This window comes from Thunnus maccoyii, chromosome 4 (assembly GCF_910596095.1).
Source record: "Thunnus maccoyii chromosome 4, fThuMac1.1, whole genome shotgun sequence".
NCBI lineage: Eukaryota > Metazoa > Chordata > Actinopteri > Scombriformes > Scombridae > Thunnus > Thunnus maccoyii.
The window spans coordinates 18,690,071-18,704,045 of NC_056536.1; the positions used below are offsets into that span (position 1 = coordinate 18,690,071).

At 39.8% G+C, this 13,975-nt stretch overlaps 1 protein-coding gene across 1 annotated transcript; it reads left to right on the forward strand.

The window, feature by feature from the left end:
* Positions 1-599: 599 nt before the first annotated feature.
* tktb (transketolase b) lies at positions 600-8,574 on the forward strand. The gene is made up of 14 exons (XM_042408611.1): positions 600-873; positions 3,141-3,258; positions 3,381-3,494; positions 3,588-3,685; positions 4,644-4,835; positions 5,277-5,404; positions 5,506-5,702; positions 6,011-6,175; positions 6,560-6,716; positions 6,801-6,931; positions 7,025-7,108; positions 7,232-7,328; positions 7,519-7,638; positions 7,744-8,574. The coding sequence occupies exons 1-14, from the start codon at positions 767-769 to the stop codon at positions 7,914-7,916; spliced, it is 1,881 nt and encodes a 626-aa protein (XP_042264545.1). The 5' UTR covers positions 600-766; the 3' UTR covers positions 7,917-8,574.
* The last annotated feature ends 5,401 nt before the right edge of the window (positions 8,575-13,975 follow it).

Below are 13,975 nucleotides of genomic sequence, written 5' to 3' on the forward strand. Positions count from 1 at the left end.
TGTTTCCCTGAGTAAGGATGAGAGGGCAGAATTTACCACCATTTCCCTGTTGGCAGCCATCCAGCTACAGTTTTAAAGGGACAGTGACATAAAAATCTACATATGTATGCTGAGGTATACTGTCCACCTAAACTCACAGTATGCACCTTGTATCAGATAATACAATTGTTTCTGACTAATAGCAGTTACCTGAAGTCACATTCCCACACCTCACCATTACACCACAACCGGGAAGTCAACTGCTCATCTCACTGGAAAGACTGCATATTTTATATTGTCTTCAAAGTGATGGGTGGCAATTTCTGTATGTCTATTTCCTGATAATTCATCTACAAGAAAGCACTCAACTATCTGTAGTTCTCCATGTTTTAGTTGCCTTTTTCTGATTATTTCCAAGCCTATGTCCACTCTACAATCATGATTGTAATACTTTGGTTATTTGCTCATTTTAAAAAAGGGGAACTCATACGAGGTAACCTCAGATTTACGTGTTTCATGAGTTTACAGGGATTTTTGAAAGCAGCAACTTGCACCACTACCGTTCCTCCAATGACTGGATTAGGTGGGAGTGGCTGTTGCAGCAGACTTAAGTCCCCTCCTCTGTCGCCTTCCTCCTCCTCCTCGGTTTGTACTTGGACCGGGCAGCTAGCAGCGGCGTGGCCCAGCACTGAACCTACGACACCGGGAAGTAGCAGCGTTATTTAAAATAACCGCGAGTAACTCTTTCAAGTGCAAGCGACTGTCTGCAGAAAACAATCCGTAAACCATGACTAGCTACCACAAACCCGACGAGAAGACCCTGCAGGGGCTGAAAGACATCGCCAACAAGCTGAGGATCCACTCCATCAAGGCAACATGCGCCTCCAACTCTGGGTAAATGTATTAAAAGTTTCACATATTATGTAAAATAGCATGGCTAAATTACATTACATACAAATAAATTACGTCAACTGTTATAACGTTGCTGTAATTGACGCAGGCTCCACCTGCGGGGCCTTGTCGCACGTGCTGCAGATTAACTAAACGCGGCGGTAACAGTAGCCGCTGCAGACAACGTGCAAGTAATTATAAAGTAGTTATGTAAGCGTTTTAACTTACTTTGGGTGTAAAGTTTGCTTGAATATACCGTCTACGCTAATGCTAGCATAAGCTAACAAGTTGTGGGTGTTTCTCAGACGCGGACATAAATGGAAACAGATGGCAGCGTCTATGTCGACCGTTTGAATTGTCTAGTTTTATAGTCGGTGCTATGCAGGTGAAAATGAAACTTTCTAATCACAGTTACTTTTAAAGGCATAGTACGTAACTAGCTGTTAGCTAACAAAAAAATATCACATGATTGTGCGAAAGGACGTAAGTTATCTCGTGGTCAGTTTGACGCTCTCATTTTTAAAGTTGCAGCTGCATCCTAAATGCCTGACAGACAGACATGTACACAGATGCACTCACACAGTTGAATTGCTTCCAGGAAATCTGTGTCAAGTATGATAACCGCAAAAAGTAGTTACTATCTAGTCAAAAGGTCACGTATTGTGTTACTTCATCTTAAAGGTCAGTGTTCCCAGAAGCGGTGTAGCAACCTGATGTCTTCCTCTTCTCTTCAGGAAATGCAACAGGTTCAACAAGGAATATAATAATACCAGAGTTTCCTTGTAGACAGGGGTGTAGTTTTATAGCTTCTGTGATCTAGACACTATTCTAACATTCAGCCAGGATTATGATTTAAGCCTGTACACGTCCATCATAAATCCAAAACTAAAACTTTCTCAGTTTAATTGGCCTGTAATTGAAATCATGGGTTTTGGATAGCACTAAATTAGCACTAACTGGTTGTTGCGTGTACGAACACCAGTAGTCTGTTAAATTCTGTGTAGGGAGGACTGTTTTTGACACATTTTTTCCTGCTATATTGGTTTGTCATAGATGAGACAACAGCCCCTTTTAACATATGTTTGCATTCTTGTTTCATAGCCTCTTGAATCTAAACCAGAGCACCAAGGAAATAAACATGATTTGTAAATATTCAGTCAAGGACCATAACTATATTATGTTATTTGTAGCATCCATGAATCACCTGGCCAGGCACTTCACATTTAGATTGCCCCCATAGTTACCAGTATAGTGCCTCACATTTGCATTACATCCTCCAAGCAATCTAATATTATGTAGTTTACCCCCCTGGTGCAACTGTAACCTCCTCAAAAAGGAAATGTTTGTTTGGTAAACCTGTTTTGTCACTTTCTTATGTTTGTTAACACGGAAATGGAGGAATGCCTTCCTCAATGTCCTGAGTATGAAACCTTTACAGATGGTGTGATAATGCTGTCACCTTAACAAAAGACATCTTTAACTTTTGACACCTGACACTTGGCACATGATGTTCCTCATTATTTGACTGATGAGGAACCTATTACACCATCTGAGTGTCTGATTGCTTTCATTATGGTGCTCATGAATATACTTGAATTTATTTCCCAGCAGGTTATCCCTCAACAAAAGGACAATGGGTAAACAGAGCACTGGGTTTTTTTATTTTTATTTCAGAGCTTAACAGTGACCATGATTGTTTGTTTAAAATAACTTGGTGTGTTGCAGGCATGGTTGTAATAATGACATTTTAAACTTAACCCACATAGGGAAGCTGAGATGCTGTTGGGTAAAGTGGGATTTCTAAACATGTCTATTTCAATACTCTGACCACTATTCAGCAACTAACAGTTTCACAAGTTTGCCTGTCTTTTTTTTTTTTTTTTTAGTTGTCAAAAGTGGAGTGTGGAAACTTAACTGAGATGATCATTTTAACAATTTTAAATTAACAATTTATTGACATGAGTGATTATTCCTAATCCCAAAAGATAAGAGGCTGTCTTCAAAAGCATAATTTCTTGTAAAATTGACTTTCAAAGTTTGTCAAGACATCATGTTTTCCTGCAATGACTGACTGTTGTATAGAGGTGTCTTGTAGTCAAACCAAAATAAAGTGCTTTTAATGAATTGTAATGGCTGATTAAGTTTAAGGATTCCTGAATGTAGCAACACATGCATGTATGTGCATGGTGTGGATTTTGTTTCCTTCCTTACGTAACGACATGCGTACTGTAAACTCACTAATGAGCTGTTCGTTATTCCTCTCTCCTTAGCCACCCCACGTCATGCTGCAGCGCAGCAGAGCTCATGTCTGTGCTCTTCTTCCACACCATGCGCTATAAAGCAGATGACCCTCGCAACCAGTGTAACGACCGCTTCGTGCTGTCAAAGGTTGGTACATATTTTTGGTTACGAAATGTATTTATTCTGTAGTTGGTCAACACACCTTTTTAGATTGAGCACCACTAGCTAGTGTCCTTTAAAGACCTTCTTTTTTTCCCCCCTGTATCTAGGGCCATGCTGCACCTGTCCTTTATGCTGCCTGGGCAGAGGCTGGTTTCGTGAAGGAGTCTGACCTTCTCAACCTGCGCAAGTTTGACTGTGAACTGGAGGGGCACCCCACACCAGTAAGTCAGGAGTTCTGATTTCCTTTAGAGAACAGATAGAATATGATCTACAAGTCACTTTCTATATCATGTAATTTTTTTTCTTTTCACCAGAAACTGGCTTTTGTTGACGTGGCTACAGGATCTCTGGGACAGGGTCTTGGGGCTGCCTGTGGGATGGCCTACACTGGCAAGCACTTTGACAAATCCAAGTGAGTATGTACACAAAAACTGGACTGAATTAAGAAGGCAAAAGACGACTTGCATTAATCCTGGTTTTTACCATGTTTTATTTTGATCTATCTTTATCTATTATTAGTCCACAGAGCATGTTTGTATTGTATTAAGTCTAAAGTAGATTAATAAAGGGCAGGGGGCTGATGTCTCTGTTGACATACAGCGTCATACATACTGTCTTGTTGACTCAACACTGTTGAACAGGAGTGTAATGTGTTTACTTTCCAGACTAGTAGGCACAGAACTGCTTTGGTTTCCTGTGGTGCCTGATGTACTGTAATCTGGTTACCGGATAAATCTGTAGTGGTGTAGTTGTAATTGAATTAAATTGCTCCCATGCAGGAGCCTGCAGCAAGGCTAAAAGTTTATTGCACTGTTGCAACAGTATAATGTTCTAGATAACAAAAATATTACTAAAAGATTTAGATGTTCCCATTGAGGCTAATATTGGAAACTATTTAACAAGGATGCCTACCAATCTGTTGCTAATTGGATTTTATTAATATCCATTACAAATAATTCAGCTGGTTATTCTTGATGTCACAGGTCAGACAAAATGCAATTTGGGTCAAGTAAATGTTACTCAAACAGGTTTTGAGTACAGTTTTTACTGCTTTTATGGCACTGCTGATATCACTATCAGCAAACTGACAATGAAATAAGATACAGAAAACAAAACTATGTGAAAGTAGAAGATATAATGAATCACTGTTTGTTTTGGTCGGTGCCAGTACAGAATAAGAAACAATCAGTGATTTGAATGACTGGTTTTGGTCGAAATTTAATATTTTTCATTCAGTGGTATATACTGAACTACACTCAGAGAGCAAGATCCCTGCAGTCCTGTGGGCTAATGTTTACTTTCCCCTGAGTAGTCCACCTCAGGTCTCATTTATGCTAATATTCCCCCTCTCTTTCTATATTATGTTTTAGTTACCGCGTATACTGCATGATGGGTGATGGAGAGTGTTCAGAGGGCTCAGTGTGGGAGGCCATGGCCTTTGCCTCCTACTACCAGCTGGACAACCTGGTAGCTATCATGGATGTCAATCGGCTTGGTCAGAGTGAGGCTGCACCACTGAAGCATGACATGGAGACCTATCGCAAGCGCTGTGAAGCCTTCGGGTCAGTACCAACCTACAGCTTTCCGTTCCTCCACTTTTTATCTAATTTCCTTTTGGAAACATTTGATGATAGCCCAGTTTAACCTTTTGATAGTGTATGTTGAGACACTTCAATATTAAAACAGCCTTTCTTGTCATATTTACATTTATCTGAACAATCAGGACCTTAGTATCCATCAGTTTCCAAAGTTGGTTTGGGATTTTATGTTCTAGATTCTTGGCTTGAAATTGCTCTTCTTGCACATTGTTTTTATCACATTGCTTTTATCACATGCTTTTTTTTTTTATCACATGCCTCCTGGGTTTTCTCTGCTCTTCTTTTGGCCTCTTCACCTCTTTTCTGTGTGCTCCCCCTCCCCCAGTTAATAACATCCCTCTGTTAAGGGTTAATAATTGTTGTGATGGAAGGGCTGCTGTTTAAACATGAGCCATATTTGTGTAGGTGGAACACGTATGTCGTGGACGGGCACGATGTGGAGGAGCTGTGCAAAGCCTTCTGGCAGGCTCAGCAGGTCAAGGGCAAACCCACCTGCATTGTTGCCAAGACATTCAAAGGCAGAGGACTCAAAAGTAAGTTGAGTTTTCATTTGGTGAATATTTTATTTACCAAACCTTTATTTTTTTTATTACCTGAATTTGACTCATGAGACATGGTCATCCCTTGGCTATAGATATTGAGGATCATGATAACTGGCACGGAAAGCCCATCCCTAAGGACAAGGTAGATGAGCTCCTGAATGACCTCAAGTCACAGATCCAGGTCCCTAACAAGACCCTGTCCCCTGAGCTGCCCAGTGACGATACAGCCCCTGCAGACCTAAGCCTCATCTCCCTGCCTTCACCCCCAGCATACAAAAAGGGAGACAAGGTACCTTTGCTTGTCACTTATGTGCATCTTCTTTTAATGCAAGCTAGTTTGAGCAGAGCAGTTTTTGAAGCATTTGTAGTAATTTGTACAAAACCCCTTAACGATGAATAGTCAGCAGGTTAAAGTTCACTGTTACCTTTGTTTTAGCATAAGTCTGTTTGTTGGTTTAGTGAGCAGTGGTCTTGTCTGATACCGATGTCCCCACCTGAGATGACCTTTTTAATATATATGTAGAATGTTGTTTTGTTGTATTAATTACCATGTCAATCTGTATTTGCTTATATCGATTTCCTTTTTTGCCCTGTCAGATGTCAACAAGGCGTGCATACGGTGTGGCTCTGGCCAAGATGGGCCAGGCAAGCCAGAGAGTGGTTGCCCTTGATGGAGACACCAAAAACTCTACGTTCTCGGAGACCTTCAAGAAGGCGTTCCCTGAACGTTACATTGAATGCTTCATTGCTGAACAGAACATGGTACACAATTTCAGTCTCCAGTGGTGATTTGAATACTCTTAATGCTCAATTTTTAAAGGTATAGCTAAAGTAAAACTAAGTTTGCATAATTTTCAAAAGACATTTTCGTCAGTTCCTACAGAAGTCAGACTATGAACACTGGCTTGTCAAGTCTTAAAAGTTATGAAAGACAGATAAATTTAGCTCTCTCTACACTGCCATAATCTGATCTAAATTGGTCTAATCTGTTACTATTCATTCTCTAGTCTGATAATCCTAGCCTCTCACTGCTGCTTATCACTTGTGGCTAGTTTACATGAGCCTCCACTCTTAGACACCTGCTTAATCACATCCCCTGTCATTAAGACTAACCCACACCACTGATGTCTGTGCTCCCTGCTGCAGGTTGGAGTGGCCATAGGCTGTGCCACCCGTGACCGCACTGTTGCATTTGCTAGCACATTTGCTGCCTTCTTCTCTAGAGCCTATGACCAGATTCGTATGGGAGCCATCTCTCAGTCAAATGTCAACCTGGTAGGGTCCCACTGCGGAGTCTCCATTGGTAAGATTTAAGTTGACGTGCCACTAGTTTTCTATAGGACAGAATGAGTGTGCTCTGTCCTGAACAATCTAATTCTGCCTTCAGGTGAGGATGGTCCTTCCCAGATGGCCCTGGAGGACCTGGCCATGTTCCGTGCTATCCCAACATGTACTGTGTTCTACCCCAGTGATGCAGTGTCCACAGAGAGAGCTGTCGAGCTAGCAGCGAACACAAAGGTTAGTAGGCTACCCCTTTTGTAGTGCTTTTCCTGTCTTTTGTGGGAGTAACATTCCTATGTTATGTTATAACATGGCACTCTTTGTTCTCAGGGTATCTGTTTCATCCGTACCAGCAGACCAGACACTGCAGTCATCTACTCTCCAGATGAGAAGTTGGAAGTGGGCATAGCCAAGGTTTTGATCAATACGATGATTTTACACATATTAATCCTTAAGATGTGGCTATAAACAATGAAATGAGAATAGACACCAGAAATTTGATGTACAATAGAAATAACTGTGTATATACTTCACCAGGTGGTGCGCCAGTCTGCCAAAGATGTGGTGACTGTGATTGGAGCTGGTGTTACTCTGCATGAGGCCCTTGCTGCTGCTGATATGCTGGCCAGTGAAGGTAAACCCACACTGCCATCTAGTGGATATACTGTATGTAGGAATTAGACCGACTTCCACATTTCATAACTACCATCTAAAACTCCAGCGTTTTGGTAAATCAGGGGACGGGGTTATCAGCTGCTCATTTAGCTGTTATGGTCTAATAAACATGTCCTAAAGTAATAATTTCTTAATGACTTCCTTTTTAGGGAAAAACATTCGTGTGATTGACCCGTTCACCATCAAGCCCCTGGATGCCTCTACTATTTTGGCCAGTGCCAAAGCCACAGGAGGACACATTATCACTGTGGAGGACCACTACAAGGAGGGTGAGTTGTCTTCCTGTTGCTTCTTTCTTTCTGTGCTTGAGTATCCTATTGCAGGATTGAGAGGGTTGAGGGTGCAGATTTTGACGGTTTCTCCACTCTGTTCAGGTGGTCTCGGTGAAGCAGTGCTGTCAGCAGTGGGCTCGGAGCCCGGCATTATCGTGACCCGGCTGGCAGTGAGCGGTGTTCCCCGCAGCGGAAAACCCCAAGAGCTTCTGGACCACTTTGGCATCAGCGCCAAGTACATTGCCCAGGCAGTTCGTCAGACCTTTGCTAACTAAGGACTGCACCTGATCTCCCGCTCATTGCTGTTCCCATCACAACCACCTTTCTGCCCAACTTACAGCTACCTGGCACAATCACATGAAGACCTCTTAACTTGTCTGCTCTAGTGCCATCTTGTCTTTGATTCGAGTGCAGTGTGCTAACCCTGTATTGTTGCTATCACAGATTGAGAGAGATGGGGATAGGAGTGCAGTGTGGTGTCTAAATGGCCCAGATCACTGAATACTGTAAATGTGGTATGTTGGGAGTTGTTGAACCAGCAGCCCGTCCAGGTTCTGATCCTTTGTGAACTGTCAGGCCACGACTTTGTTGCATTCCACTCAACATTTTTTTTCCACATTCCTTACAACCATGCCTCATATTTTCTCACTTGGAAGGCTCTCTTTTTCTATGAAGCACTGTCTGTTTCTCATAAATCTAATGTACTAGATCCCCTTTGTAGTTGTGTTCAATCACAGCCTTTAATGCTTGAGCTTAGTGGTAGAGAGTTGTTTCTTCAAAGCTCTAGTGTGAAAAGTTTAACCAGTTGAGTTTTGAACTGTTTGAGCATTCCTCTAATGATTCCTGACCTCTCGCATACCACACAATGTTACTGTTGTTCCAGGTCACCGGTGTATTGCTCTGGTGTGCTGAATTAAAAAATCATTAACCCAATGCCATTGGTTGTCTTGTTTTGTTTGTTTTTTTGCCATGCTTGCAGTTGTGGCTCTATGGATGACAATGTTTGTCCACTGAAACATTTGATGGATTGTAATGAAATTATGTACAGATGTTGATAGTCAAAACTTCTCTTGTTTAATTTGCTTAATTATTCCGCTACTATTTATTCCACAATCTGTACTTTTTTTGGACCTTTTCAACTGCTGTAACTTTGTGCTGGCAAAAACAATTCAAATCTCAAACTATGCAGCTCATTCAGCAGATGTGTGCTATTTGTTTTCTAGCATATTCCAGCAATTTTATATACCTTTTTTTTAAACATCAAAATGTATAATGGCAGTCTATACGAGAATTTGATCCAACTCAGTTGGAACCTTTGTCACAACTGCTCGGACTTCTCTTATCCTACAGACTCCATTCAAACTTTGAAACGTTCACGAAACTTTGAATTTTCAAAATTGTATTCTATGTTGTGATATCTTTTGTACATTTGGAACAATTTAAGTCCAAAGTGAGGCCTTGTATAGCAGTTTTCAGATATCACCAGTGTCATGTGGCCAGGTAGAGGGGGGAGCAAAGACTTTTTAGACCAGAAATTCTAAACTAATTCCTCAAGCACGTATCATGCATTGAAATGTTGCCACAAGCCTCCTCTCTCTCAAAATAGAAATATATTTCCCACAGGAGTTATAGTTTTTGAGATCGAAACCTTACCTGAAAGGGAGAGTGCAGTCACGCTCTCATTGATTGAAATACAAACCGCAGGTGGTTCCTCCTGTTTCTTAAACTTACACATTCTCTCTTCCTTCAAACATTGTGTGTAACCTTTTTCAAAGGCTTTAACAATCATTATCAGAGACTGAAACATCTGTAGAAACTACAGTATTTATCCTCGGGCACAACCAAGTATTTCACACTGACACATATTTCCAACAGCAGGCTGAAAACAGGAAAGGCACATTTTACATAGCGCTGAACTATTTTTTAATCAATTAATTGTTTTCAGTTACTTTTAGGCCATAATTTCAAACATTCCCTAGTTGCAGTTTCTCAACTGTGAGATTTGCTGCCTATCTTTGTCTTTTGTGATAGCAAATCAAGTACTTTGGGGTTTAGACTGTTGGTGTGACAAACACGCAATATGAGGAGATTACCTTGGGTTTTAGAAATTGCAAATGCCATTTTTATGACATTTTACAATTAATTGATTAATCAGAGAAAGTAATCAGCAAATTAATCGATACTAAAAAACAATTGTTAGTTGCAGCCTTAATCTCACATGAGTAGCGCCATCAAACTGAGAGATGAAAACTAAAATGTGATGGCCTGATTGATTCTAGAGGCAACAATTATTAAAGAACCTCGGATACTTCTAAAAATTTTAGTTACCAGCAACGCCCATAAAGCTGAACAACACTTGCTACTCACCCTTACAGCCAGCACTGTATGTTAAAAAATAACCATATAATTCTATTAGCAGAACAATTACTTTCAGAGTCTAAAAGAAATCAATAAATAAAAAATAAAGAAATAAAAGAAAAGTTTAAGGAAATCTTAAGTACATAAAAATCCCCCATCATTATGTGATTGTTTAAAATAAATAATCACAAAAAGTGCAAATTGTTAGGTGAGGTAGATGAGACAATGGAACAAAAAAAAAAAAAAAAGAATGCTCAGCAAAAACCTGTTTTGAATACCTCTCACCCACTACAAGCTTGTAGGAAACATACTGAGCATGTGAATGAACAATTCAGAGGTGGATCATGCTTATCGAAGTTTCTATGGAAACTGAATAACCACTGGCATCCATTGTACAGAAAACTCCATTATGTAGGAGCAAGTTACCAACATTTCCAAGCTACCTTTCAAGCTTACAAGGTCTTTGATACCAAAACATAGGTTTTCACAGGAGTATTCCTTTAAATTATTGTAGGCTAATGTCTACAATAGGAACTTAATTAATAACAGACTGACAGAAGCAGATTCATATATATACCGTTATAGCACATGTGTGCATTTAAACTTGTCGCTTGTTTCACTCTTTCAACAAGTAATTTTTCAGATTCATAAGGACACATTAGCATTTTCCAACCAATCAGCATGAACTGCTGCCCTCCAAAGCTTTTTAAATGCCTCTGGCATGACAGAATATTTACAAAAACGTCTTCATTCGCAATGCAGTGTGAACTCTGATGTTATATTCTGTCAAGATGTTTTTATTTGACATTTTATTTCAGTTGCTACATGTCAGGTGTTGTGCCTGCCCCCCCCCCCCCCCCCCCCCCCCCCCCCCCCCTCCCCCAGGCTAAGAGTCAATTATCACTCTTGATTGTTCTGAGGTGAAACCAGTTTGGGAAGATGCAATCAGTACAAGAATATGTCTTTATGTCACCTGTCTATTGGGCAGTAAAAATTAAAAGGGAGCATTGTAGAGTGAGACCATATCTCTGAGAGACTGTAACAAGAGTAATCTGACAGAGTCGAAACTTCATCAGATAGTCCAGGAAATCTCCACAAGGCAAGACAACCTGTGTCTGTCTCTGCGTCTTTTCTGCACAACTGTACTGTTATTCTGCTTCTTCAAACAAAATGCACCAAAAGTGGTGACCTGTTGAATGTTTGAATGACTGGAGATACAGGACTGACTTACTTATGACACTCTCAGAAAGAAGGGCTGAGATGAACCAACAGCTGGAAAAATACATCAAATACTTACATACTATCACTGAGATAATGATAATATGAAAAGCCAGGACCAGCCCTCAGGATGTTTTCTGCTACCTTTTCTTCACTAACATTTCCTGTTTGCCCAAACCTTGGGCCATCACAAAGCCATTTGCCTTCAGGGGGGCCATCAGAAAAAGAAATTTCATTGAACCAGGTGAAAAAGTAAACAGGTTTTTTTCTGCATGACTTTTTAAAAACTATGCTGCAAATGCAAAAAGCATTTTTCAGCCTGTGAAGGAGGTGTGTCGTGGCTGAAACGGGGAGGTTAGTTACTCTTTAAAATGCACGTCCTAAACAGTCGTGTGAGAAGTGCAGGTGAAGACATACTGATAACCTGAACCGCAGCAGGTAAACTCAACATTTTATCTCCTTCACTTTGGTTCAGTTTGGTTCAATCTGTTTGTTTTGGAGCAGCGCAGTGAGCAGCAGGGGAGTTGAGTTACCTTGATGCGGAAATTCTATGAGAGATGAAATTCTATGAAAATGTCAAATTTAGGCGAATAGAAGATGAGAGATGCTCTATGTGTCATTTACAACATAAAAATCATTATCAAATTCAATAGCCAAAGTAAAGCTATTTCAACTCCTAGAAGGGTAGGACCCAGTTAGGAAACAGGATCCCTTAATTTAACTGAACCCTGAAAAAAATTAAGGAGTTCTGGGTCTGGATGAAGGAACATTTTGAACAAGATTTTTTATTTAATTATCAATATCAATGCCTGAATTTGTTCTTGAAAATACAACAAATTTGAGGAGCATCAATTGACCTTTAATACAATTTTTAGTGTTTCTTGTGCTTTTCTTTAAAAATCATGTTATTTATGTCATGTTGTCTTTTTCCTCTAAGCTGTTATGTGGGATTGCTGCTAAATGAAATTTCATTATTTGTGCAATGACAATTAAGGATCTATCTATGTATCTACCGACTCAATTTTAAGTAGTTAAGGAGTGTGTTCAGAGGAAATGTGAGGGGAAACTAAAGCCATGTTTAGGGTTTTGTGTTTCATGGTGACATCAGAAGAAAACTAGACACAAAACCCGATTCTTGTAGGAATATTGCAGTGAACAAAGAAATAGAAAAAGTCATTATTTAGTAATACAGACAGGAATATCACAGTGAAGTGAACATGTTTTTGGAAATGTGAGATGAAAGAAAGGAACTCTGTCTCTAAAAAATCCAACCGTTTAATATTTCATATTGAGGTGTAACAAAGTTTTCATTTCTGTGTTGATATCAGACTAATTTATAGAAGTTCACTAAGTTCTGCTTCTTGATAGTTTCATTTCATTGCAGCTAATTAATGTTTTAACCCTTAAACTCTTATTTTCCCTCAAATTTCCCCAAAGTGTCTTCAAAATGATAAAAAACATTTAGTTCCATATTGTAGGACAATGTCACATCCATATTGTGTATCTGCTGGTTGTATCTTCATTGAAGCTACATCACACTTCTATTTAGTGAAATATTCAAGTCAGTGTGCATTAATAAACATTTCTGTAAAAGCAGACCCAGGACAAGATGAAGAACACCATTAAAAGCAGGCTTTAAAATGTTAGGCCAAAGAGGACAAGGTGTAACTCAACTAAAAACACACACACACACAAACACAGGTACTTAGTTTACAATGTTGGTTATAGTTTTCCTGTCAGTGTGCTGATGAACCTGTTTGTCTTTCTGAACAGGTGACCTCTGACCTTCTTCACCTCTGAGTTGTAGTGACCCCGGGCTTCATGGGAGACGTAGTCACAGTGAAAGAGGGCTGGATTATAAAACCAGGTAAACATCTGATTTAAAATCACAAAAACAATCAGATGGATCAGTTCAGAAATGCAGCAGGTCTGGTCAATTATAACAGTTTCTCTGTCTTTCTTTTTTTTTTCTTAAAGGAGAGTACATTAAAAACTGGCAGCAAGGTATTTCCTGCTGAAGAGCGATGGTTCCTTCTTCGGGTACAAAGAAGAACCAAAAGACGCCAAGCAGCTGGAGACGCCGCTCAACCACTTCTCTGTGGCTAGTGAGTTTTGCAGAACCTGCACAGTGCTGTGAGGAACATCTAATATGTAACATATTAGTGAATAAGGCCCATTGAGTCTATAGGGAATGTTGACTTGAAAAACAAAATCTTAACACTGAAGATGAGACTAAATGACGTGTTAACATGGATTTTTTTTTTTTACAGTGCATTGAGTATTTCACAGTAATCTCAGCAGCTGTTTTTTTGTCCTACAGGCTGTAAAGAATTCCTTCCAGACCGATGACCAGCTGTGTTTCATCATGGAGTACTACAGGGGAGAGGTGCGATTGTCTTTATTTATTTATTTATTTATTACATATTCAACAAAAATACATCAAAATACAAAATATCCAGATGGATTCATAACGTGCAGCTTTACAAACACAGGAGAGACATTTCATGTCACAATTTTAAATAAAAATACCAAAATGAACGAATAAGCTCAAGGTTTTTCCACCACTGCACAAAGCAGTCAAAACATGTCAAGGTTTGAGATCAAACATGTAGTCTGTATTTAAGAACATCCTAACATTATCTAAGCTGAGACTAAATGAACCTCTTTGGAGCATTTCACATTTATTTGCCACATAGTGTTGTATGTGCACACTGCCATGGAGGCTTAAAGATTTTGCACCAAAGCAGAGTCAGTACCA

Excerpts from the sequence above, each read along its gene's own strand:
- tktb (XM_042408611.1), top strand. The coding sequence starts at position 767 with ATGACTAGCTACCACAAACCCGACGAGAAGACCCTGCAGGGGCTGAAA. Across the intron at positions 874-3,140 it reads ACATGCGCCTCCAACTCTGG|CCACCCCACGTCATGCTGCA; the intron begins GTAAATGTATTA and ends CTCTCTCCTTAG. Across the intron at positions 3,686-4,643 it reads AAGCACTTTGACAAATCCAA|TTACCGCGTATACTGCATGA; the intron begins GTGAGTATGTAC and ends ATTATGTTTTAG.